The sequence below is a fragment of the Cryptomeria japonica genome, chromosome 10 (assembly GCF_030272615.1).
Source record: "Cryptomeria japonica chromosome 10, Sugi_1.0, whole genome shotgun sequence".
Lineage (NCBI taxonomy): Eukaryota > Viridiplantae > Streptophyta > Pinopsida > Cupressales > Cupressaceae > Cryptomeria > Cryptomeria japonica.
The window spans coordinates 244,019,719-244,046,486 of NC_081414.1; the positions used below are offsets into that span (position 1 = coordinate 244,019,719).

Sequence of the window (26,768 nt, forward strand, 5' to 3'; positions counted from 1 at the left end):
AAAAGAGAAAAAAAAATGGTTTACCATAATATATGAATAGAGCTCTTATTTGTGTATAAGAGAAGTCCATAAAAAGGGAAAAGAGTTGATTGTAAATTTGTTTCATTTTAATAATATTTACTATAATGAGTCAAGTGCAAGTGAAATTGTGACAAAAGAATGGAAAGAATTTTGGTGAACATGATCAGATTATGGTGGGTTGAATCCAAGGAGAAAGAGGGATAGAGTGAACATGGAGGATGAAATGGAGAAGTTCAATATGGTATGAGGAAAAGAAATCAAGTGGAAAAGGAATGGATCTAAAAAAAGCATAAAAAGTTTAAAATTTCATGTATCCAACCCATGCAATATTTCACTTACCTTGGGTGTTTTACGTGGGAGCATCTAGGGGTGTAGGGGAAATCTTGCATCACCGAAAGACATTTCTAATGTTTATGTTGTTTTTTTTTCAATATTTTGTAGATCCATTAAATAGATTTTATTGTTGCCATTAAACTAGGCTTTGTAGTTGCAATAACCAGTCAAGTAAACTATTTAAATTTATTTATTTATTGTCAAATTCAAGTGGGTCATTGAGAATTGCGAGAGCATCTTTTATTAACATGGGAATCGTGTATGAAATCATTTTTATGGAGTTATGTAACAGCAATCACTACACAAACCATCAATTTTTACTATATCCTTCAAAAGCATATTTTAATTATATTTTGAACACAAAAAAGAGTTGAAGTTATCTATTTTTGGTATTTTGTAGATCCATTAATTAAATTTAATTGTTTTTTATTAGGGTAAAACAAGTTTTGAAGGGACCCGAAACCCTTTACAACCAGAAAAAGATAGGATCTAGAATCCTCAACCAGAAAGTTGTCTGAATAAAAGGAACAGGAAAGCACTAGACAACCAAGGGTAAAAAGGACACCCATAACTAACAACAACAAAGTTGCAAAAAGAACAACCTGCAGCCAACCAAAAACCATCCCCTACCCAAGAACCACCAAGGTTTACATTTAGAATTTCTCTTATGGTATTGGAGAGTCATATCGAAAGAAGGCTTAAAGGACTTAGCTTTTTTGCCTTTAACATAAATCCATCCATCTTCCACTTGTGTTGCCTTAACATGCCAATCCAGCGCACCAAAATCCTGAGAGAGGGAGCCAGCACCCACTGTCTCAGCCTCACCAGAACCAACAGACAGCAAAGGCAAAACCCCAGCATCACCAGTCTGCCTCAGTCCGGCAGACACAGCCTGACCAGAACCAGCACACGACAAAACCCGAGCATCAACAGGCAAGTCAGCAGATTTGGTAAAAATGGGAGTACTAGCCAAATCATTATCACCAGAAGAAGCCTCCTGAGTCTCCTTCACATGGGAGACATCAAGAGACACATGCACAATTTCAGAAGCCCCACCAAGAGAGACAACCAGAGGGGATGCCTCAGGAACCTATGGTTCCAAAGAAACCACCTTAGAAAAAATCCTAGGTTGATCGGGTAACTTCGACATCGTATAATGTTGTATCGATGCGCCTTTCCACCATGTAGCCTTAGTTGCCATTTTATCAAACCCACAATGCTCAGCAGCATGCCCAGTTTTAATTGGAACCATGAGTTACAATTGCAATAACCACCTGGGTAAACTATTTAAATTTATTTTGTTGATTTTACAAATTCAAGTGGGGCATTGAAAATTGATTTTGTGTCTTTTATTAACATGGGAACCTTGCATGACATCATTTTTTCAGAGTTGTGTAAAAGCATTCACTACACAAACCATGAATTTTGACTAATTCCTTCCAAAGCATATTTTTATTATATTTTGACCACAATGTTAATTATATTTTGACCACAAAAAAGCATTGGAATTTTAAAGAATCTTCCAAGAGCATCTAGACACCAAGAGTTATGGGTGTAATTGCAATTTAAAATTTAATAAGTTTACAAACCTGGGCATGGGATTGTGAGGGAATATTTTTAAGCATCCAAAGTAGATGTTCAAAAGGAAGTTAAATCTCATTTTGCATGTTTCAAACCATATTTATCAAAAAAAAAATGAGTTAATTTTGAATAAAGAAGACAAAAAAAAGCACAAAAGATTAGCGATAGAAAAAGAGGCATATGGAACAATATTATTGTGGATTTGTAATGTGTTTGCAAGTTGTGAAGATTCATGGTGAAGAAAATCATGTTCTATATAAAGATCTTCAAATTTGAAGAATCGTGGTTGTAAATTGCAGTGTTAGATAATTATTGTCCCAAATTGGGCTTGTATTTTTGTTTGAGTGTTGCAGTTTGCTAGTTTAATGTTGTAATGCAACCCATGTTGCTTTAATAAGAGGTCTTGATAATCCTTGTAGTTATATATGCTTATTTGAAGTTGTATTTTGGAGAATAACTAGAGTTCCTTCTTTTGAAATGTCTTTTGTTTCAAGTAATTTGTGTGAATGAGGGGGTGTATCCTTCACAAAGGTTTCAAATTGTTGTTGTGATAATGTGTGTTGAGGGGAGTACCATGTATCAGTATTGCAATTTTTTTATTCATATGTGACAATCATGGTTTGTTTGTTTTTTGTCAAGACAACTAATTATAACTTCTTAAAATGTGTATCCTTTGAAGCATGGACAATCTATTCAAGTTGAGCTCCATCTAAAGTTATCTAACTCTAGTTTTCTTTTACTTGTTAAATGGGTATAAAGTAGTTGAGATTAGAAGATTACTACAAAACATCGCCAATGAAACTTATTTGTAAGTTGTCAATTTTTGAAAAAATGTAGATGTTTAACAATGACCTCGAGGTCAAAGATTGGCTCAAGCAACTTGTATATATTTTAATAATGGAGATGTACAATAATGAATGTTAGAACTTTTGCAAGTTTTTAAGACAATAATTTAACAATTGTAATTTAAACCATATTTTTTTAGTCAATAAAATGTGTAGGATTTTTTTTCCATAATATTTCAGATCGCGTTTTATAATCTCCATTTAATATAAAAGAAAATATATATATATTTTAGATTGTAAATTTTACTTGCAAAATTAAAAAGTAGCACTAACATCTGAAATAAAATAGAATAATTTTTATTTTATTTTTTTAAAAAAACTAATATGAATAAAAGAAAAATAAACTTAGATGTAACCCTTTTAACATATGAATCTTTGGAATAAGAATTAGTATTAAAAAGGAAGATAGTAATATCCCTTATTTATAGGTTGTCAATTCCTAAAGGGAAACATACATTACTACCTAGTATATTACATTAATTCAAAGTAGATAATTAATATTGTCCATAATTCAACGTAAAATTGTCATTACTCCAGTCCTAATTCCTAATCCCAAATGAGGGCATTGGTTTGTCTAGGGAGTTATGCCACCACCTCCCTAATTCAATCCAGACATTAGGAACAACAGTCCTTTCATCCTTGGGGCTCTTTCATCTTGGAGTGGATTTACTTTGCCTCTCCCTAACAACACCCATCTCCCTTGGGAAATAGAATTAGAATTGATTAAGTTCTTAGACTGTGAATATATTTGTCTTTCAATTATTATGAATGTATATAAATTAAGTATGACTGTCATTCATATAGCAGCCTATATTAATATTACTACTAAATTTTGCATAAGAATATTATCGGCTTGCATATATCAAACACACATGTTAAGCACATCCCCATGCATACCACTGAGAATAAGGATGTTACTGCATGTAACTTAATAACAATTATGATTTGATCTGATCGATGATACTGGTATTCTGAAGATGTGTACTAGATGATTGATTATTATTTCTAATCTGGTCTAATGTATACATATTGTTGACTGTAATGACTCTAATCCTTGTTGAAATCAGGTTTATGTATAGAACTCTACTTTGACTTGATGCAATAATCAATATCAGACTTCCTTATTCCATATCAGAATTCCTATTTTATTCATATCCCATCATGATAATTTCAAATGAATTCTCTTTTCATTTATATCCTCCAATATGATGTAAAAATCGTAACTCTTCAATAATTTTACCCCTTTGAAAGAGTCACAACCCTTCTTGCTTAAAACTTAATTATATTTCAAGTATTTCTTGTTGTAGGAAATTGTTGCTTTATTAGTTACTCCTTTTTAATTGTTGCCTTAATAAAAATATTTATTGCCTTCTCTTTATTTACTGCCTTAATCTTCCCTTTGTTGCTGACTTGAATAATATTGATCGCAACACATAATGATATCATCGTTGCCTACTGATATTACTTAGGACTCGGGCATGATTCTTAAAATGTTTCCTTATTCTTGTCTTAATATATTTTGTCTTTTAGTGTATTTGTCTTCTAGTGACATTTGTTTACTAGTGACTTTTGTCTCCTACTATGGCTGAGCAAAACTTACTTTTTATTTCCTATGGCTAAGGGATGTTGATTAATTTCCTTCTAATTCCAGTGACATTCCAAAGATCACACAAGAAATATAGTTGTCTCAAATATCCTATGGAACCATTAGTAGTTCTTTGAGCTCTCATGTATTCTGACTTCAAGCTACTTTGAGTTTGTTTATCTTTAATCTTTAATAGTCCTTTAGCACCACAAAACATTTAATTTTTTGTTTCCTATTGGCTAAAGGATGTTGATTAATTTCCTTCAAATTTCAAGGACATTACAAAGATCAAACAAGAAATATAGCTGCTATGGGAACCATTAGTAGCTTTTCGAGCTCTTGTGTATTCTAACTTCAAGCTACTTTGAGTTTGTTTATCTTTAATCTTTAATAGTCCTTTAGCATTCTTTGTTTTGTTTCTAAGTTATGGCATGTGTTGTGTTTTAGGCCTTGGGGTGTTTGTTCCTTGCTATTATATCTTCATTGTTTCAAGGGTTCATTGATATATCTATTTTAATTAGTGTATAGAGTTCAAGGACCTTTACAAACTCTTCTATCTTTAATTAAAAATAATAATAAAATATTCAACCTTATAACTTAAATATTTAATCAAAGGATGACTAAAACATACGAAAAATTAAAAAAAAACATAAATGCTTATTATTAAGCTATGTTATATATTTATTTACATATAGAAAGAGAGAAAGGGGATTGTAACAATATCTTTGTAAAGAATAAAAATGAAAATAAAAAAAGATTTTTATATATTTGGATTTTTTTTAAATACACTAATAATAATTTCGTTAATTTGTCTAATATTTTGAAGTTTAATATTTTAATTTTCTTTTATTTATTCAATTTTCATTTCATTTTCTCTTTTCACGTCCTTTTGCCTACTTTCCTACTTAAAAAAGTCAAGTCTGTAATTTAACACAAGTGTTTCTTCTCATCCTAATAATAGACAAACATGATTCAATACATTTGATGAAAAAATTCAATCATTTCAAGAAGTTTTCTCAAATAAGTTTGTGTTATTTGACTGGAATTTTTACATTTAAATTGGCTGATCCTACAAAACTTCTAGAGACTGATATTTCAGGCCATTAAGGCCAAACTATGACCCAACCATTTCAATATGCAACCTGCAGTGAAGATACAACTAATTTCTTAAATTGCAACTACCATAATGTGGCTCATTTGTGCCTAGATCATGCTAGAGGTTAGATATAAATTTTGAATATACTCCATGTCGAATTCCATCTATAAAACAGCGGATGGCACGACTCTAGAACATGAGAATAGAAACCTAAAAATAAGTATACACAAACAATTGAGTTCAATTTTTTTCAATTATATAATTTATGAAATTCGACCTGAGATAATTATCACTTCTTTTTGAAATGGCCTAATTGTTGAAAGCAAAAGACAGGGAGCTACGTAGGCAAGAAGAAATCACTACTAGTATGGGAGACTACTGGGGAGGTTGCAAGGTGATTTTCGGATCAATCTAATGTTAGCTGAAACAAAAACGAGTAACCCTGACTATGAGAGCTATCAAAGCCATTGAGAAATCTTGCAAGAATGTTATAATTTTATGTCTCGTTAGATTTTCTAAAAGAAGACTTAAGACATGGGCGTCGCATCATCAGCCTCGAGCGAATGTTATTACATTGGATTTGAATGGCAAATAAAATTTACCTCAAACTCTAGCTATATGTTATAGAAAGGAACATTCTTAAGTATAGATAAGTATGCTGAGACCCATTACAAGGAAGCCAAGCTACAAAAATAATTTATTTGACAAATGTCACTAGAAGACAAATACACTAAAAGACAAAATATAGTTATAATTTAGTGTTTTTGCAAGCACTCCACGGAATGGTTTTATATTAGATTAAAATGGAAGACAAGGATCCAAACCCTATTACAATGCAAGCCCACGAGGAGTGACAAAAACAATGACCTCCCTGAAGGGAGTAAAAGCCACAACTGCAGCCAAGCTGCAAAGCACAAACAACTACAAACAAAAAAAACAAAGGTTTAGCCTAAACAATTCTAGACCCAACCCTACTCAATATCACAACTTTCACCCTTCACTCTTGTATGAGATTGAAAAACAACTTTGAAAAGACCTTTCTTCCTCCGTACAAACCGTCCAGGAAAAAATTTGTCTTCGAAGTCCTCGGACCTAGAAAAAGAAGGTGAGGAATCCCCCACGAAGGGCCCAATCGAGGGTGCATCAAAAACATGTCGAGCCAGAGTAACAAAAAAACAAGCACCCCAAGAGAAGGCTAGTGATGAACTGAAGACGAGAATTGTACAATCGGAGCAGAAGATGAATGTGGTCACCAATAGGAGCCAAAGGATTGGGAACAACCGCAAAGAGCAAGACCCTCGGGCATAGTTGACTCCAAAGCAGACTCATTGGGCCCCACCACTGCACACAATTGTTTTTTCCATTCACGACATATTGTTTTGTGGTAAATATATAACTTGAATTCTGATAGCAATATCATAATTTGACTTGCTGTGGAAAATCTCCTACTTATCAAATATATAATTGTTTTGTACTTGCACACAATACTTTCTAAAAATGGTTTACACTCCTTCCTCATCAATGCCATTGGCAAAATGAACTGAGAAGATGTTTTCTAAAAGGTAAAAAGTAAAAATAGATTTTTAGGTCACCACAAGTAAAAATTTAGATGTTTTCTAAATTTGGTGTTTGAGATCGTCTTTACACAGGCAACGCACAAAGGGGATTGTTTTTTCATTTAGCTTGAATCGGTTTGGAGTGTACAACCCAAATTCCCCCTGTATTCAAACATGCCTGAATATTACGATACCATTCCCATACTCTGCCTTATAATGAAAAAATCCATTATCTTTAAGTGTACAAACCTACCCAAAGATCAAAAACTCTTACTCAGCAATAACTCTTTTGGCCCAAAATTTTTGAAAACTTGGGACTCTGCAAAAACTTGGCAAATTTGTCGAACATTTGAAAATATATAATTCTTAAAATATCCTTGAAAAACACACAATTTGTAGAACATATTACTGATTTCCATCATATATAAATCAAAGTTGGAGCTAGATACATATAATATACCAAAAAAAAAGTGCAACCTCTAAAAGAATACCCGAGAAATTATTACTGCAGATTTATTTGAGTTTTTCTCCCGATTTTTTGCAATTTTTTCAAAAAACTCACCCAAGAGTTTTTGGCAGATTAAATGGTGGCCATAAATGACTCACCATAAATCGGGAGTTAAACATTTTTTTGCAGATTTTTTCATCTATGAACCTACCCACCTCTAGATTCAAACATGTGCTAGACCAGTGCAATATTATGCCTGAAAATGGAGTAATGCCTTCCAAAAGAAAAAGAAAATTTAACAAGCCATGTAATGGAAGGCCATCAACAGTAAACAGCACATTTAAGGTGTAGAAATACAATTAAAGAATTTCTGTCAAAAGCATACAGCTTGTTGAAGCTCTTGGTTTCATTCATATACTCCTAAAGATAAAAGCTCTCATAAATTATATAATAGGAAAACCAAATCCTTAAAACAGGGAATCTTACAGAATTATGGATGCAATGAAAGGCAAGAGCCTTGTTGGCTGATCAAAAATATTTAAATATACAAACTCAAAGAAACAAAAAAAGCGCTGTCTTGTGCACTAGATTTAAATGCCAAGATGTAATACCCACAGTAGGCACACTCTGAGACTTACAAGCTTGAAAGAATCTTAAACTCCATGTTGAAGAACTATGACACACGAAAACACAAAACAAAATTACTGAACTGGAAATTAGATAAGGAAATTAGCTTTGAACAATCCTGCACTTTTATAATAATGCTTTCGTACTTGAAACAAATTTAATTTCTTGCTAGGCCATAGGTATGTTGCACTCGGAAATTACTATAAATCCCATCATCCCCTCTACAAAATTGCTACCACCCATCTTCCAGGCAATTGTAAATAATGCCAGAAGGAAGCCCACATGAAAACTTCAGCTTTTGCGCATATTACGTCCAGCACGGATCACCTCGTCCACCAGAAGTAGCTGTGATGCAATCATAGGGCTGTACAAGACAATCATGTCAGTAATACATTCAGATAAAACAGAAGCACAAACATAGTTTATTTAAGATCTTGTGCAATACATTACGGAAAGACTCTTGACCTCCCTGCAACCTATTTTGGGTTAAATAGCAGTCTGGTGTGATACAAAGGATGAACAGACAAGAAATTATTCCACTTGGAACTGTGGCACAAATGAAATCAAAGTAGTAAGATAATTTGGTGTAAAATAAGAACATATTAAAACCGCACCCTGAATTGATAATTTGATGCTTGACAGAGTAATTATCAAAAATACCCTCCATATATGGATCCATTGGTTCTCCTGTATGATGATTTAGACCAACAATGTTGCCTTTATCATGCTCAGCCTGTACACAAACCGAACGCTGTCAGATATATCCAAAGGCAAGTCCAGAAATTATATGTTTATCTAGTATCGACAAACAATCTCACCTGGAGCCCAATCAATACATCCTGAGTATCTAGTCCAGAGTTTTCAGCTAGAGTTTTTGGCACAACTAAAAGAGCATCAGCAAAGGCTTCAACTCCAAGCTGTGCACGCTGAAAAGAAAAAAAATGATGCCATCAATGAGTCTAGAAATATCATTGTGCAAACTTATTCAATGGTGCTTCTTCCATCCCAAAAAATTAAATCTTCAATTTACCAATCAAAAAGATACAACAGTTGGTGAATTATAACTCACATCCTTCATTTCAAATCACATTTGAAAAATTTATTGACTATTTTATTTTCTGACCAATTCTTATGCAAAAGATATTTGACAAAAATTGGCACTTATTTATGGTCTAGGATTTTATTTTCTGACCAATTCTTATGCACAAGATATTTGACAAAAATTGGCACTTATTTATGGTCTAGGATTTTATTTTCTGACCAATTCTTATGCAAAAGATATTTGACAAAAATTGGCACTTATTTATGGTCTAGGAAGCTCCTCATTTCTGTTTCGTATCTGTACTATTTTCAAATTCATAAGAAAGAAGACAAGTTTTTCCGAGCAGAGCTGCCCTTCCTATCACCCTCTAAAAATTCTGTCACCAATATCATTTTAGCTGTTCAACATTTCAAACATTTTTAAATAACAGATAATAGAGATCTCAATTGATGAGCCTTGAAAAGAAAACCAAAAAATTGGTTGAGATTCAAATATGCACGATTCATCCTTGAGAATTTCAGGTTCAACAAATCAATAAGCAAAATGAAAAATACTTCTTTTGAATTTTTCTTGTCATTACCATGACTGCAGTTTCATTAACCATGCCTTCCTATTAGTGTTTTACACACCGTACCTTTCTTCTGGTTTCCCATTGAAGAAACTGTCATGCCCCCGAATTGATAACAAATCATAGATTACATTTAATAATGCTGGAGCGACTGAAGGAATAGGACGACCCATGGTTAAAGGAGAATATCACGACCCAGGTTTAAAGGAGAGTATCACTCAGATCACAACCCTTGTTATTGATAAAACATTGCCTTTAATCCAGCACAGGAAACACATGGACAGTGATTCATAATTGAAAGGGGTATGAGTTAGTTTGAAAGTAAATAATTAATTATGGAGGGACGTGTCACTTAAGTGGAATTGTATTTCTTGTTTGAGTGACTTCAACCCATTTTGGGGGATTATAAATAGGGTAGGCTTACTCTTGGGAAAGGCATTAAATGAGGAACCAGAAAATCAGTAAATAAGTAATCTGATCTAGATTAAGAGCAGAAATCTGAAATATTATTATCAGCCTAGAATAAGTGAATCTATGTGTGGAAGTGTGTTATGAATTTATGAATGCAATATTTATTCTTTGCTGAAATTATATAGAGATAATTGTAAGTAATTGAGTTGTTTTCCAATTATTTCTATTTTGATAAATATGTGATGTCATATTCATATAGTTAATCTATTTTGAATTGGATAGAAATGGTTGCAAAACAGGAAGGCCGATCAACCTTTTGAGTCACGAGAGACAAAGGCCCAATACACCCACCATTAAGTATGCTACCCATAGGGAGTTAAGCCTCGTGGGACGGGAGGCATATTTGTGCTCCCGGGCTTGGTGGAGGGGTGTAGTCTTCCTGCTCTTATCAAGCACATCACCGATCAGGGATTAAGCCTCATGGGCTGGGAGGCTTATTAGTGCTCCTGGGCTTGATCAAGGAGGACAGCCAGCCTCCAAGGTGGACTGAGGGATGGAGTGGACAATTTCCCACCCATGCTCTCGCAATTCAAGGATAACTATCCTTGAGATTGCGTCTTGCAAAGCTTCTATCAAATTGCTAATGTGGTTACTATATGAATATGCTTAGGAGATTATTAATGCTATTGGTTATGTATGTATTTATATGATATTATGACTTCTAACTCTTATGAAAGATAGATAGCCTCGTGGATTCATTTCAAATGTTGGATTCTAACAACTAACATTAATTGTAAGACCTAAACCAGGATTTTAATTGAAAAAGGATTTTTCAATTGGTAAATTTATATTCAGAAATGTATTAGGGCAAAATTTAAGAATATCCCAAAAAGGGGACATTACAGAAACTTGTAGAAGTTTATTTATCCGTATAAAAGACTTCAAATACTCATTCATTTCTCTTTGAAAACTCTGCTTGGTGATATTAGAAAAGATATTAGCATCATGTTCAAAGGTCTCATCTTCATACAGGAGTACAATATAACAATACAAAGTTTGAACTGAATAATATATTTTTAAAATAAAACCTAGAAAATATTACATGATATAATTTGTTTCCATAATTAAGAGCTCATGGCTTACCCCCTTAACAGTTTTCTTAACAGTGTTTTTGAGATGCTGACTTGCTGCAACTTCAAATGCTCCCGCACCCTAATATCCATCAACAAAGAGTACAGTATGTTCAAGCAATGCAATGCAATTGACACTGTAAATAGATACATTTCTAGTTCTGACTCTACAAAATATAGTAGAATAGTACAGTCAAAACAAGGATGATTGCAAAAAAAGTCTTCTTAGTTTTCACACACTTAAATATAAATTAAATTTATACAAATTCAAAATGACCACAAATAAAGTATAAACGAAAAGACCTGAAGGCATCCATTATGGTAATATCGTATGTACAAAAAGAAAGAAAGTGCAACTGGTATTGACTTAAGAAATGAGCTTGGCAATGGACTTTTTCCATCATATGTTTCCACTAGCTTGATTCACAAAGCAGCAAAACCTTAAGCAACTTGTTCTGCTTTATGAACCATACCTAACTAGCTATGAAACCAAAAAAAGATCATACTAAATTAACGATTACTGGCTTACCAAAACAACAGCTTGATCTTCAATTGTATTCTTGACAGCTCTCAATCCATCACGGACTGCATCCTTGATTTGAGCAATAGTATGATCATTTGGCCCTGCAACAGGCAAAATACCAGAAGAATAAAAAATAGATAATAATTAATAAAGATGGAATCATCATTAAGGCCTCTGTAACAGACAAAATACTAGCCCTCATAATTAAAAATGGTATAATCTGCAAATCAAAGGAATATGGTTTACATATTTTTGAACTTACCTTTGATAAGAATTGTACATGAGTGAGGGTTTTTAACATTCTCCACAAAGGTGTATTTTTCTTCCCCAAGCACATGCTCATATACAAGTCCTGCCCAGCCAAGCACATCCGGAGTCAAGTCATCAACAGAATTAACAGCTTCGCCACCACAAGCAAGCACCAGTCTCTCCATATTCCGTCTCTTTGCTCTCCTTAGAGCTACAATCTTCAAAACACCATAATAAAAAAGAGCATTACTCACAACTGAAGAGAATCATGGATTAAAATATTTTCCTCTGAAACATATGCCAAACAATATCTGAACTAAGAGCCCTTTATAACGTATATAAGCAAAAATCAGAGTTAGTACAAACAGAAATGACAAGATTGTTAAACAATTCTAACTTTGTTTGGCTGTAGTGGTGTTCTATAAGAACAATGAGCAAAAGAAAATTCAGCTGAACTAGGCACACGGATTTCATGATGTACCAAGATGGTGAGATCAAAAGCAATTGAAAAGGCAAATCAGCCTGAACATGAAGAAAAGGGTAGAATATTCTATCAGCAATAATCTCTGAGTGACTGGATTAGAGAAAAAGTCATTTTCAGAAAATAAAACATCCCCTTCAAACAAAATAGAGAGAACTAAAGGTAAACCTACAATGGTAAACCCAAAACAAGTACAAGTAGAAATAGATGTGCACGTGGAGGACCCCTCAAAGAAGTGGGAACAAAATAAGACTAAACTGGCAACCCAAGCAGGTAGCAAAGTCATCAGGGGTCATTACTCCAGCGTGCACTGAAGAAGTCAATGATATAAAGGAATATCAACTCAGTTTAAAAAATCTATATTACATTAATATATTCATGATAGGATTGTTAAATGCACATCCATAAAAGTTGACTATCTTTTATGGATATTATATAGGAACTGATCATATGAAACAAAAACAATGTCCCATTTAAGATTCATGTAAGTACATACTTCATTTTCATGAATCAAATCTAAATTTAACTTTCCAGCCTTGGGCAGGATTTCAAACTTTCTCATAATGTCATCCCTTCTGGTATCAAATATCCCAAAACCCTCACGCCCAACCTTCCTTTCCTTGCTGTTTGCAGATCTATGAACTTTCACTTCCTTGTACACTTGGTATTGCCAACACTTGATCCCTACTCCCTCCAAACATTGCATCCTCTTGGTGTGCATTCTCTCAGATGCCTACCTTCCAGCACGCTCATTGATGGAACCCCATCATTGAAACAAAGGAATTCACCAATAATCAAAGCCGACCAAGGGCACCATTAATGGAGCCAAATTTGAATCACTCTCAACATGAGTAGGCAAAAAATATTCAAATCACTCTCAACATGAGTAGGCAAAAAATATTCAAATCACTCTCAACATGAGTAGGCAAAAAATATTCAAATCACTCTCTACATGAGTAGGCAGCCCACACTAAGCCTCCAAACTCTATATAAGGCAAGCAATTTTATCATCTTTGGACATCATATGAACAAACACAAAAATCATAGAGTCAAACACTTGTGTTAAATTGTTGGATCTAAGAACAATAACCCTTAGGATCCGGACATCAACAAAACCCCATTGGTTTTCTGGAGTTCACAGGATGAAACCTTAAAAAATTTACTAAAATTACAATATATTATAAAACCTTAAAAAATAATGAAAATTCAATTAATCATAAAATATTATAAACTTTTATATTAGAAATGCCATTTAAAACTCAGACCATTAATCATTACAAAATTAAGATGTAACAATCATACACTGATTTGTCCCCACAAAGAAGACTCGGATTACGTGGATTTCATTTCAGCTGCCACAGCCAACTATTGACTGCTAGATGGTCCGTTGTGACAACACAAATGGATTAGATTGCCTTGTGGCAGAGTAATTATTTGTTGCAGCTTATATATCCTTGGTGGTTCTGACAAACTACAATGCCACAGAAGCCTGACACAGAAACCAAGAACACCGAAACCTGCCCTTGCTGCAACAGATAGACAGGTATTGATAAACTTTACCCCACTCACAACATTGGCCCAACATCTCAAGCACAGAAATGGCCAACAACAGAATAAATTGGAAGGAGATAGAATGCACATGGATGGAAATTAAACTTAAAGAAAATAAAACGTATGCTCTCATACAGCCAGATTTGAAGGCGAACATAAACCATTTTTTGGATTTGTGTTCACATTCACCAGATTTTGAATTTCATGAATGAAAATCAGCAAACCATGTGACTCAGCTATTAAGGATATAGGTAAAGATAAGTCACCAAATAAAATTTGACCTTATTTCAGATTTTATTTTATTCAGTATAGACTCAAGTTCATATAGAAAATTGCACCAGGCTCTCAGTCTAAATTCTTACCAGTTATTAATCAAAGTAAATACAACCACCAAAAGCATCAGATATTGTATCCACCAGGGTGTTGTACCCCTAATCAAACAACAATTCATCACATTCCCTTCAAAGTTCAAAGCATATATCTATCCACCTATGTAGGATTTCTTCCATTTACCAAAATAGTACACAATAACATTTTTGAATGCCAGTTCTGTATTTTGCATGATCTATTCATAATTTCATAGCAACTTTTCATCCAATGCTACTGAAAAAATTGTTCATTTCAATTTACTTAATTGAGGACTCCATCGTGCAAATCCAACCTGATTGCCATACTCTTCTATCTGCAGTATCAGGCAACCCTTACAATAGAAATTACCGAATACACCAGAGAAGGATGATCAATCAACTACCCAAGATAAGCCACTGAATAAAATCCAACCCTAATTCAGTTTTCTTCAGGAATAAACTCATTTTTTGAGGAAAAGTGTAGGTACAAAATTTTATCAGGTTCATATCTAGATTCCAGAGCAGAAGCTATCTAAAACTTTTGCAACACAATTTTCCTTACTATTAACTATTTAGAAACTACTGTTCGAAGATATCTACCTGCCTGCTTCCAAAATCGTACCTTGTCAATTTATGTTTTAAAGAGAATTTTACTTCTATCTTATTCTATCATAATATATTACCTGTAATACATGTAATGCTTATTGGATAAATAGTCCCCTAAAATTCCAGAAGATCATTACAAGTATTATTAAGAAAATCAAATCTATAGTATTATCCAATTACATAGCAATCACTAAAAACACATGATATCTTCTTTGAGAAAGCAATCCCAACAAAACATTTGTAATATTCGGAGACATTTCATTTGTCCTGAATCTGTACTACAAGCACCCACATACAGTGCTAACTAATTGACTAGTGGTTCCATAAAATGCTAGAAAAGTATTAAAAGGTTTATTTAAAATATCAGAACTATAGAAGTTTTCAGTTACATGGCAATCACTGAAAACACAAAATATCTTCTTTGTGCAAAACAATACGAAGAAAACATTTCTAAGATTCAGACGTTCACTTGTTGCTAATCTATGTTTTACACAAAAGTAAGTACTACCCTACTTTCTTTAGGAGAAATTATCACCCCATTTAAAGTGTACCTCAAACATTCAAATGAGATGAGAATTGCAAACAAACATTAACACATACCCCTTCTTTTGCTAGCATATCAAGTGAAGTGGGATCTATTCCTTTTTGGTTGATTACAACAAGATTCTTGTCATGTCCATCACAAATCTGCAAAACACCAAGGATTTAAGTATAGTGAAGCCAACTTATGATTATGCCCTCATTGTATTAACTGTAATCAGTGAACAATTACTGTAGCATTCACCTTCTTCTTTAAGTCAATTATCTTTTGAACTTTGTCATCTACATGTTTTCTTTCTGCTATTACCATTTTCTCCCTCTGCTCGGCATTCGAGTAAAAGAAGCCTGCATTTACTTCACTGTGAAACAATAGAGAGCATTCCTATTAGAGAGTGACATAATAAGCAATGAACCTGCATTCAATGGCAAACATTTTCCACAAAATATATACCAAAACTTATTACCATCTTATTTCAGTTTTCTAACATCAATGACCTATCATGGCATTTACAAGGTTTTGCCGGCATCATATATGTAATCAGCATGGGATATCATTTGCCCCTCACAGATCTTAGCTACAGTGTACACATTGATGAGCACTTGTGACATTTAACGGGTTATATATCAAACAACTTTCACATCCATAAATGATAGAATATCCTGATTTATTGAAAATTTAGACACCACAATTTCCCTGGGAATTCTATGAATTCTAATAAAACCAAAAGGATGCTATTATTAAACACACAGAACCACTATTGAAATGTAAGTATACCAAGTGAAAATAAAACATGAGAAACAAAAAAGCACAAATGTTGTTAACACATGGAAACGTGTTAGGAAAATATGGGTCAATGTAGATTGACTGAAAACTACATCACTGAATGCCAAAAAATTATCACATAATTTGATACACTCTAGACACAATTGCATGAAAGGAATAAGCTAGAGAGCTCTATCACTAATGGGTAATAAAGCAAAACACTTACTGAAAATTTTGCAAACGTGGAAACAAGCTATGTGATCTTGATTAGTAAAACTCCATGGTTAAGCACACTTAAGCATAAATACTACTAAGATGATTAACCATACAATATTTCTTGGCACTTCACCACTACGAGCATCACATATATGTAATGAGTACTAAGCACCCCATTTATGCTCATGAGATGGATTCTTATGAACCATTACTGATGAAATATGGATCGACATAGAGACCATAGTAATAGAATATTAAAATAATGTTAATTTTAGTATTAATGCTCAATAGTGTATATTCTATTTTGGTTAGATCGTCTTCGATCTTCTCAGCAGTTTCTTATTAGAAACTTGCTATTCTTGTAAATATCCTTGTATTATTTATGAGCGTCTTGCTCATTCTGATAATCAATCAATTCTTTGAAATCCATTGCGTGTCTTGCATTGTTTTATGGTATCAGAGCTATAGGAGGAATTTTTTCGAAAATTTTTTAATTCTAATTTCCAATTAGTGGAAATTTTCGAAATTTTTCTGGTGCTCAAAAATCCTTCAAGGTTTTTTTGTCCGTGGCCTAGCACCTGTTTTTCGCGACCTGCACCCCGTGTTCGGCGTCGTTCGGCGTCGCGTGTCTGCGACCTGTGTTCGCGCGACCTGCAGGGTCGTCGCGTTTCTCTTTCGCGACCTGTGTTTTTTCGTGACCTGCAGGGTCGTCGCGTTTCTCTTTTGCAACCTGTGTGCGGCGTCGCGGACTTCGAACAAACTCCGGCGTCGCCTCCACCGGCGTCGCGACCTGCAACAAACTTCGGCGTCGCGACCTGCAACTCGCCCCCTCTGCAAACGCGTGACCTGCAACCTGCGTCCTGCACCTTCGGCAACAGTTTTTTTTTCTATGAAATCCATGGCGCCCACGACCTTCTGCAATTTTCGATTCAGGTGTTAACCTTCAGTTTTTTATCGAAAATCAATTTTTCTTGCATATTCTTGGTGGGTTTTTCGAACACCAATCTGGGTTGTTGTCCTTTTTTCTGGGTGTATCGATTTTCGTGCCTCGATTTTCGAGCCCGCGGATCCAGATTCTGACAGCAGATTCCTTCTGGGTTTTTCGCACGCATTTCGGGGTGGTCTTTGGATTTTTCTGGGTCAACCGAGAATTTTTTTGGGAAACGTGCAAATGGCTTCTCTCACCAATCTGATGTTAGAAGGCAATCAACGCTTTAATGGTCACAATTACAACATCTGGAAACAGCGTATGTTGACCATTGTTTTGGGAAAAGAGCTCAATCCTGGTACACCTGGTGCAGACCAAGATAAGTTTGATGAACGCAATCGGGAGGCAGTTATGCTTCTCAAACTCTCAGTGACTGATGATCAGTTACCGCAGATTCCTTCCGGCAAGACAGCTTCTGACATCTGGAAGCATCTGAAGGAATTGCATGAGACATCCGACAAGAGCCGAGCATTCTTTCTAAAGAATCAATTGTTCTCCATTATGATGGACGAACGTATGTCCTTACAGGAACACCTCACGAGGATTAAGGACATTCGAGATTAGCTCGAAGCTATTGGTCGGACTATGGAGGAAGAAGACATGGTAGTAATCACTCTGAAAAGTGTTCCGAAATCGTATGAACACTTCATTGAGACCCTCAATATTACTTCCACTAATGTTGATCTGAAGTTTTCAGAATTGTGCACCAAACTTCTACAACAGGATCGCTGGAAACAGCAGTTTGGTAGTGGTACTACATCAGCCTCCTCGGAAAATGCCTTCACAGCCCAATCCTTTCACAAGGATAAAGGCAAATTTCAGTCCTCTCAGTCTTCTCAGCAGAAAGGCTCTTCTCAGACACAGGATGGAGCTAAGAAGAAGAATGTGCAGTGCAATTACTGTCACAAGTACGGCCATATGAAGAAAGATTGCCGTCAGAGGCTCGCTTCTGAACAAAAGAAGCAGGGAGGGTCACACCAGAAGGCGCATGTTGCTGAACATTCCGAGCAGAGAGAGTCTGCCTTTTATGCCTTTATGGCTAAGAGGTCTTCAGATCATGCCAGGTCTTCTGCTTGGTACATCGACTCTGGTGCATCACGTCACTTTTCTCATCGGCGTGACTGGTTTACAGACTTCTCAACTTTCAGTGATTCCGTTGTATTTGGCGGAGGTGAGGAGTATACAGTTGTTGGCAAAGGCACTGTTCAGATACAGTCTAGTGGCAGGACTCTCCTTTTTCTGAATGTGTACTATGTTCCTGGAATGGAACTTAATATGCTCTTTGTCAGCCAGATTATGAGGAATTCTCCTCAGCTAGATGTGGTGTTCAGTGCTCACAAGTGTTCCATCATTGATCGGGAGACTCGTCTTACTGTTGCTGTTGGTCTAGAGGATCATGGCCTACATAGGCTTCTTGACACTGGTGATTCTCCTGAAGTGGCTCTGGCAGCTCGTATTTCTCCTCTCAGCACTTTGTGGCATCAGAGATATGGACATCTCAACATTCAGTATCTCTCTCAGCTATCTCGGGAGGGACTTGCTTCAGGGTTACCTGATATTCAGACTCAGCATCTTGGAGTATGTGGCGCCTGTCAAGCTGGCAAACAGCATCGGACTTCATTCACAGATGGAAAGTCTTGGCGCGCATCTAAGGTACTTCAATTACTTCATGCTGATATTTGTGGTCCTATGAATACATCTTCTGTTACTGGTTGCAAATATTTTTTGCTTATTGTAGATGATTTTAGTAGAAAGATGTGGGTGTACTTTCTTAAACATAAATCAGATGTATTTAGTATCTTTCAGAAGTTTAAGTACTTTGTTGAAAAAGAGTCTGGACATAGTATCATTACTCTTAGGACAGATAACGGGGGGGAATTTTGTTCTTCTGCATTCTCCAACTTCTGTGATACCCATGGCATCAAACGCCAGTTGACTACACCCTACACTCCTCAGCAAAACAGTGTTGTCGAGCGTCGCAATCGTACGGTTGTTGAGATGGCTCGCTCTATGTTACAACACAAGAGTGTTCCGAATAAGTATTGGGCTGAAGCAGTGTTTACTACTGTCTACCTTCTTAACCGTTCTCCTACTCAGGCTGTTAAGGGGAAGACTCCAGAAGAGGTTTGGTCTGGTTAGAAGCCTCAGATCAGCCACCTGAAGGTTTTTGGCTCTGTTGCCTATGTTTGGATTCCAGATGCTAAGCGCTCCAAGTTGGATTCCAAAAGTCAAAAACTCATGATGACAGGATACAGTGATCACCATAAGGCCTACAGACTGATAGATATAGACACTGAACGTCTTATCTTTAGTCGTGATGTTGTATTTGATGAAGACAGAGGATTCTTTCAGTCCCCTTCTTCTGAGCAGAGTTCTGAGGATCAGCCTCACCGTGTTCTTATTCCATTAGGTTCGCCTGATGGGAGGGATGATGCAGAATCTATTTTCGATGATGCACTACCTGAGTTCCCTCCGGAGAATAATCCTCCTCTTGCTGCTCCTGTTCCTGATCCTGAGCCTCTTCCAGCTCCTCCAGATGTTCGCACTTCTACTCTCCGGCCTAAATGGTGGGCCAAGACCATTGGTGATCTCAGGGATACTGAGCTCATTGAGGGTAGAACCTCCCGTAATAAGAGCAAACAGCAGCATACAGTCAATTTTGCTCTCATAGCTAACATACACAGTGTTTTTGAGCCTCAGACATACTCAGAGGCTAAAGGTATACCTGAGTGGGAACAGGCTATGGAAGCTGAGTTCCAGAGTCTTCAGAAGAATCACACTTGGGCCCTTTCTGATCTTCCTTCAGGGAAGAAGCCCATTAGCTACAAATGGGTGTACAAAGTAAAATACAAAGTTGATGGAACCCTAGACAAGTATAAGGCTCGTCTTGTTGCTCGTGGGTTCTCACAGAAAGAAGGCATTGACTACGAGGAGACTTTTGCTCCTACAGCCAAAATGAGTACCATACGGCTCGTTCTTGCCATGGCAGCCCAGTTTAGTTGGAAAGTCCATCAGATGGACGTCAAGAGTGCTTTTTTGAATGGTGACTTACAGGAAGAAGTCTACATGACGCAACCCCCAGGATTCAAGGTTGTTGGTCAAGAACAGAAGGTCTGTAGACTAGTCAAAGCACTCTATGGTCTGAAACAAGCTCCTCGGGCTTGGTACATGAAAATTGATAAGTACCTGACAGATCATAACTTTCAGCGGAGTCCATCTGATGCAAACTTGTATATCAAACATTCTAGTAATGATATTTTGTTTGTGGTTGTCTATGTGGATGACTTAATCATTACTGGCAGTTCAACACATTTGATCACTGGGATCAAACAGGATTTGTGCCGCACCTTTGATATGACAGATTTGGGACTTCTACATTACTGCTTAGGAGTTGAAGTCTGGCAGACTGAGCACATTATCTTTCTCTCTCAGTCCAAGTATGCCAGAAGTCTTGTGGACAGGTTCAGAATGCAGGATTGCAAACTTGCCTCTACTCCTATGGAACCAGGGCTCAAACTTTCAGCTCAGTCATCCTCACCAGTTGTGGATGAATCTCTGTTCAGGCAACTAGTGGGCAGCCTCATCTATCTTACTGCCACTAGACCTGACATCAGTTTTGCAGTGAGCTACATTTCACGCTTCATGACAGCTCCCAAGGCTGATCATTGGATAGCAGCGAAGCGTGTGCTGCGTTATGTGAGTGGCACTCCTGATTATGGACTTCTATACACTCGGAGTTCTGATCCTATACTCAGTGGTTACACAGATTCTGACTGGGCAGGTTCGGTTGATGACCGTAAGTCTACAGCAGGGTATGTGTTTAGTTTGGGATCTGGTGCTATCACATGGACTAGTAAGAAGCAGCAGGCAGTGGCTCTCTCCTCGACAGAAGCAGAGTATCGGGGAGTAGTTAAGGCATCTTGTGAGGCGGTTTGGCTTCGACGAATGCTTGCGGATATGCATGTCTCCCAGGCAGGTCCTACTCCCTTGTTCTGTGATAATCAGGGAGTGCTCAAACTCGCCAAGAATCCAGTCTTCCATGAAAGAACCAAGCATGTGGAAACTCATTGTCACTATATTCGACAGCTAGTTGAAGACGGATCCATCCAATTGCTGTATGTTCCTACCTCGAAGCAGCCAGCAGACATCTTCACCAAGCCCCTTGGTCCTGATAAATTTGTAAAATTCAGGGGGTCTATAGGTGTAGTTAACAGATTGAGCATTAAGGGAGGGTAATAGAATATTAAAATAATGTTAATTTTAGTATTAATGCTCAATAGTGTATATTCTATTTTGGTTAGATCGTCTTCGATCTTCTCAGCAGTTTCTTATTAGAAACTTGCTATTCTTGTAAATATCCTTGTATTATTTATGAGCGTCTTGCTCATTCTGATAATCAATCAATTCTTTGAAATCAATTGCGTGTCTTGCATTGTTTTACATAGTTATCACAAGATGTAAACTGATACCGACATGGGAGAAGGAGATAAGTGACATTTTTCAAAAAAAAAATGGGAGATGTATACTTGGAGATGACGAATATTACAAATTATTTATATATTTAAATTTACAAAAGATTAAACAATGTCTATGCAACTTCAATAAATGGAATATGATTAAAATTTAACATTTAATGTGCAGAAATAAATGTCAACAAAAGCAAAGATTAATTGTAATTCTGAAAATCAATCTTCTGTAGAACTAACTCAATCGATTGTAAATTGATAGGTACTTTTTGAACAAGAACATCTTTTTCAATTGTGCTTTAAACAAGTGATATTTGTTTGACTTCATTTTGTTGGTGTTCCACTTTAGAAGTTAATGAGATATCTTATTTCAAATGAAGATCCTTACCTTCCTACATGCTGGAGTCAACATGATCTTATTACAGAAGATTCCTAAAGTTTATCCTAAAAGCTGATTGACCATTACAATTTAAAACATTGCTTTAATAGATTCCTCCATGATCTTCTTACTTTCATGTTCTTTATTAGGCTAATGCTCTGCAAATTATTCTTTGTCCCTTTCTTGTAGTTCAACCTCATATGAATCCATCAAAGTTTGTTATTCCACCATCTTCCTTCCAAGCTCTTCATCTGACTTATCTTAACTCATAATCTGACTTCACCTCTTCTTTGCTGACATTTGTGACTTGGCTCCCAATGTTCTTTGCACGAGAAGCAAAGTTTTCCTTCTATAAATTTGTTTCTACTATCATCTTTCTTTCTTGCAATAGGAGAACTCTTCTCCTATTAGTTGAGAGGAATTCTCTTAAAATGGAATTTGTTCCAGGACACTAGAGACTTTAAAGATGGTAGCCTTTTTTATGGCTTCCTACAGATTTGATTCTAATTTTTCCTCCTTTCTCATATTTCTTATGTATTCATAATGACCTCTTTTGTTTGGATACCCCTTTTTTTAACGTCTTCAAGTAATCATCAAGGGTAACTTGGGATTTGAGTTCATCAATCATTCCCTTATATTAGTCAGAATTATGATGGCCTCAAGTTTATACCTTCCCTTGTGCTTTTGTATTTTCATCAATACCTTTTGAATAGGATATATATACTCTTCTTTCTGTAAGAACCCCGCCTAAAAAAGATTGGGAGTGGAATTGATCATAGATTGATTATTTGCTGAACTTTTGTTCTGATTTATATCTGTCATGAACACTCTCATAGCCTTTGCCAATTCACTATGACTTTGTCTAAGGAAATAAAAAATGAAACTATCTTTTTTCTATGTCCCATGATTTATCTTCCTCTTTCATATCTGATATTTCTATTATTGGTATGCATGTGAAGTATTCTGCATCATAATGTTACCTTCCCTATAAGCTGGTCAGATCACTGCTCTAAGATCGCTGTAATATCCCAAACTATATTTTTCTTGACTTTTTACAATTCTATGAAGAAATGCATAAACCTCAATATTTTTTATCACCAAGATCCCAATGTGGGTAAGGTCCAGTGACTATAATGCTGACAATAGTCAAATTTATTTCACTCACTGCTGACAAGTTGCACAATTACAACGCATGCAATCACAGATTATAAATGATTGACAAAAGATTTGATAGCTATTGTAATGTCCCCTACTAGGAGGCTGCCTGTTTCCCAATGAATTAACACACACTACTATACATTATTATGCTTCAATTCATATTTCTTAAACTATTACACGAATTAGTAGTATTCATAACACATTCCACATTCACTATATTAAGTCCTATCTTAGCTTCTTTCCTAATCCTAATGAGGGATGGAGATTTACTGTCATTGGCCGCTGACACCAACTACAAAGAGGCTCCCTCAAGGCCCAGGACTACGTCCCTACCCATCTTGGTCTAACCATCGCTTGTGATGGATTTACAAGCATTTCCATACACACACCAACCTCTCCTCTCATAGGCATTAGCAAATTAATTAAAGTCTAGGCCATTAATATAATAGTCTTTCATGTACTATGAATGTATATGAAATTAAGTATGACTCGTACATATTGCATTCTATATTAATATTATTAAAATAATATTATATTTATTCTAAAATGGTCATCTTAGTTGTCATCTTAGTGTAACTACTGCTTCTTTTATTAGGTGTAGTTAGCTTTTTCGTTTTTTTAGCTTCAGTTTGAAGCTTCTATTAAACGGTTTGTTCTTTTTAGACCACCATCAATAAAACCTCTATATATACATTGTATATTCATGAATAAAGGACATCAATTTTTTGAGCAATTAATTTTTCATGGTATAAAAGCAGGTCGATGGGCTTTTTTAGAGTCTAGCGATTTTTTTAATAAAAATTTGTTACCTCTTACCTAGAATTTATTCCAAAAAAAAAATATTAATTGTTTTTTAATGAAAAACGATTCTACAATTTTTGAAGTTTTTTTGGTTATCTTTCGAGAGTTTCTGGAGGACAAAATTTTGTTGGTTTTTGCAGTGGCGAGGGCTTCCATTATTTACATCTTTTCTGGGTTTTCGATGTTTTCTGCGCGACTCAATTGTGAGTGTCTGATTTTTACAGCGGCAGCAATTTTTCGTTTTTCCATGAGCGGTTTTTGTGATTTTCAACAGTTTCCGAGATTTTCTGTGTTCTACCCACACAGATTTATTTTCTAAGACGCGACCCTTTTCTCGTGCTGCTTTCTGTGTTTCACATTTTTTTTCCAACGGCTCAGCCTTCGATCTGCACGACAGAATTCTGTGTTTCGTGGTTTTTTTCCAACGTGATTTTTCTAATTTTGTTCTACACAACGGCAGGGTTTCGATTTGGCTCTCTCCGCCCTGGTAATTCTGCTGTTTTTTTTTGCCACGCAATTGGAGTTTTGTGGGTTCGACAAAATTTATGGGTTTTTAATTAAAAAAAATTCTTCAAAAAAATTATTTTTGGGTTTTATAATTTGTCCCTTTTAAAAAACAAAATGGGTTTTAATAATTTTTTCCTTAAAATTTATTTCTGGGGTCTACAATTTTTTCCTTAAAAATTGTTTTTGAGTTTTCACAATTTTTCGATTTTCTCCTAAAAAATCATTGGTTTTTCGATTTTCCCATAAAAAAATCCTGAATTCTCTTTTGGAGGGTTCCTATTTCAGGGTTTGACGGTTTTTTCCACAAAAATTGTGCTTTGTTGCAGTTTGTTTTCGGTTGCACCTGGCATTGTTGGGGCAAACATCTACAACCATGGTATCTTGCTATCTGCTTTGGAGTTGCTGGAGCGAACAATGCTCAGTGCTCTTCTGCATTTTGCAATTTTTGTCAAAATCATGTTTGTTGCTCATTGGAGGGTTTGCCGATTTTTCCTCAAAATCGTGGTTTCAAGCTTCCGAGGATTACATCAGTTTGGACAGCTTCTAGTACTCTTGGTCATTAACATTCTGCAAATCCTAGGAGGGTCTCCATAACAGAAGAGTGTTTTTTGCATTTGTGCATTTGTGATCAAAAGACCTGTAGAGTACAATAGAGTATGATGACCATTAGGGAGGGTATTAAAATAATATTATATTTATTCTATAATAGTCACCTTAGTTGTTGTCTTAGTGTAACTACTACTTCTTTTATTAGGAGTAGTTAACTTTTTTGTTTTTAGCTTTTTAGTTTTTTAGCACAATGAGTTTTTTAGCTTTTTTAACATAATTAGCTTTATAGCTTTAGTTTGAAGCTTCTTTTAAACAATTTGTTCATTTTAGAACACTGTCATGTAAACCTCTATATATACATTGTATATTCATGAATAAAGGGCATCAATTATTTGAGCAATTAATTTTTCAAATATTACTATTAAATTCTGCATAAGAACATTATCAGACTCCATATATTAAGCATATATACTAAGCACATCCCCATTCCTACCACCAAGAACAAGGATGTTACTGCCTGTAACTTAATAACAGTTCTGATCTGATCCGATCCATGGTGATATCACTGGATACTTTTGATTCCTTTCCTTTATATCTCTCAACGTGAGGGAGAGGTCACACCTCTTCATCATGTATGCCCTTTGGCAAAAGATATACCCTTTCACTATTAGCACCCTTTTAAAGAGTGCAATTCTTCATTATTTCTGCACTTTGAAAGGGACACAACCTTTCTGTTGGAGTAGATTAATATTTACTCAATCTTAAGTTTACTTAGGCAATTTATCTTTTCCTAGGTGGTAGGTAAGGTTAATATTATTTTATTGTTTACCTACTTCTAGTATTTTGTGTCGGGTGGTTTTACCTACCCTTGCACCTCATTGATGCTTGCATCCTTGCTCTTACCTATATAAGGATAGCTTATTGTACATTTTAATTATCTGAGTCTAATTATTCATCTATTGCTGAATTATATTTTTGTGAAAGTTTATAGCTGTTTGTGATCTTGGAAAATTCATAATTTCTACATGGTACCAGAGCCAACTCTCAGCGACTCTTTCCTTTGAGTATATTTTTCAATTTGTTGAGATCAGATTTCGGGAAGACTAGTTCGTAGTTGACGCATTTCATTGCGCCAAATTAATTGCAGACCTAATATTTCTTTCTGGTGATTTCAGTTGCCAGAGTTTGAAATATTTTTTTTAAAAATTCTATTTCGCCTGGCTACTGTGGATTTCAATATTCTATTGGTGGTCATCATTTATTCAAGCTAAGATCTGCATAGCTTAATTGGTTTGCATTATTAGCAATCATATCTCTCAATTTTGTGGGATTTCCTTCATCATGTTGCCCTTATTTTGCAAGGTGACTTCATCAATTGGACCAGCGTCCAAAATTGGCATC

The 26,768-nt window shown here is 35.5% G+C and overlaps 1 protein-coding gene across 1 annotated transcript in view; it reads right to left on the bottom strand.

Annotated features, from left to right (window-relative positions):
- Positions 1–7,890: 7,890 nt before the first annotated feature.
- The window catches only part of LOC131052409 (T-complex protein 1 subunit zeta 1), a 67,130-nt gene continuing 48,252 nt past the window's right edge, over positions 7,891–26,768 (bottom strand). Inside the window, exons 8-15 of the mRNA XM_057987069.2 lie at positions 15,785–15,899; positions 15,601–15,687; positions 12,029–12,233; positions 11,773–11,867; positions 11,257–11,325; positions 8,911–9,018; positions 8,707–8,825; positions 7,891–8,456 (exon numbers count right to left, since the gene is read on the bottom strand). Of these exons, the coding sequence (XP_057843052.2) occupies positions 8,384–8,456; positions 8,707–8,825; positions 8,911–9,018; positions 11,257–11,325; positions 11,773–11,867; positions 12,029–12,233; positions 15,601–15,687; positions 15,785–15,899 (871 nt within the window). The 3' untranslated portion in view covers positions 7,891–8,383. The remainder of the gene's footprint in view (positions 8,457–8,706; positions 8,826–8,910; positions 9,019–11,256; positions 11,326–11,772; positions 11,868–12,028; positions 12,234–15,600; positions 15,688–15,784; positions 15,900–26,768) is intronic.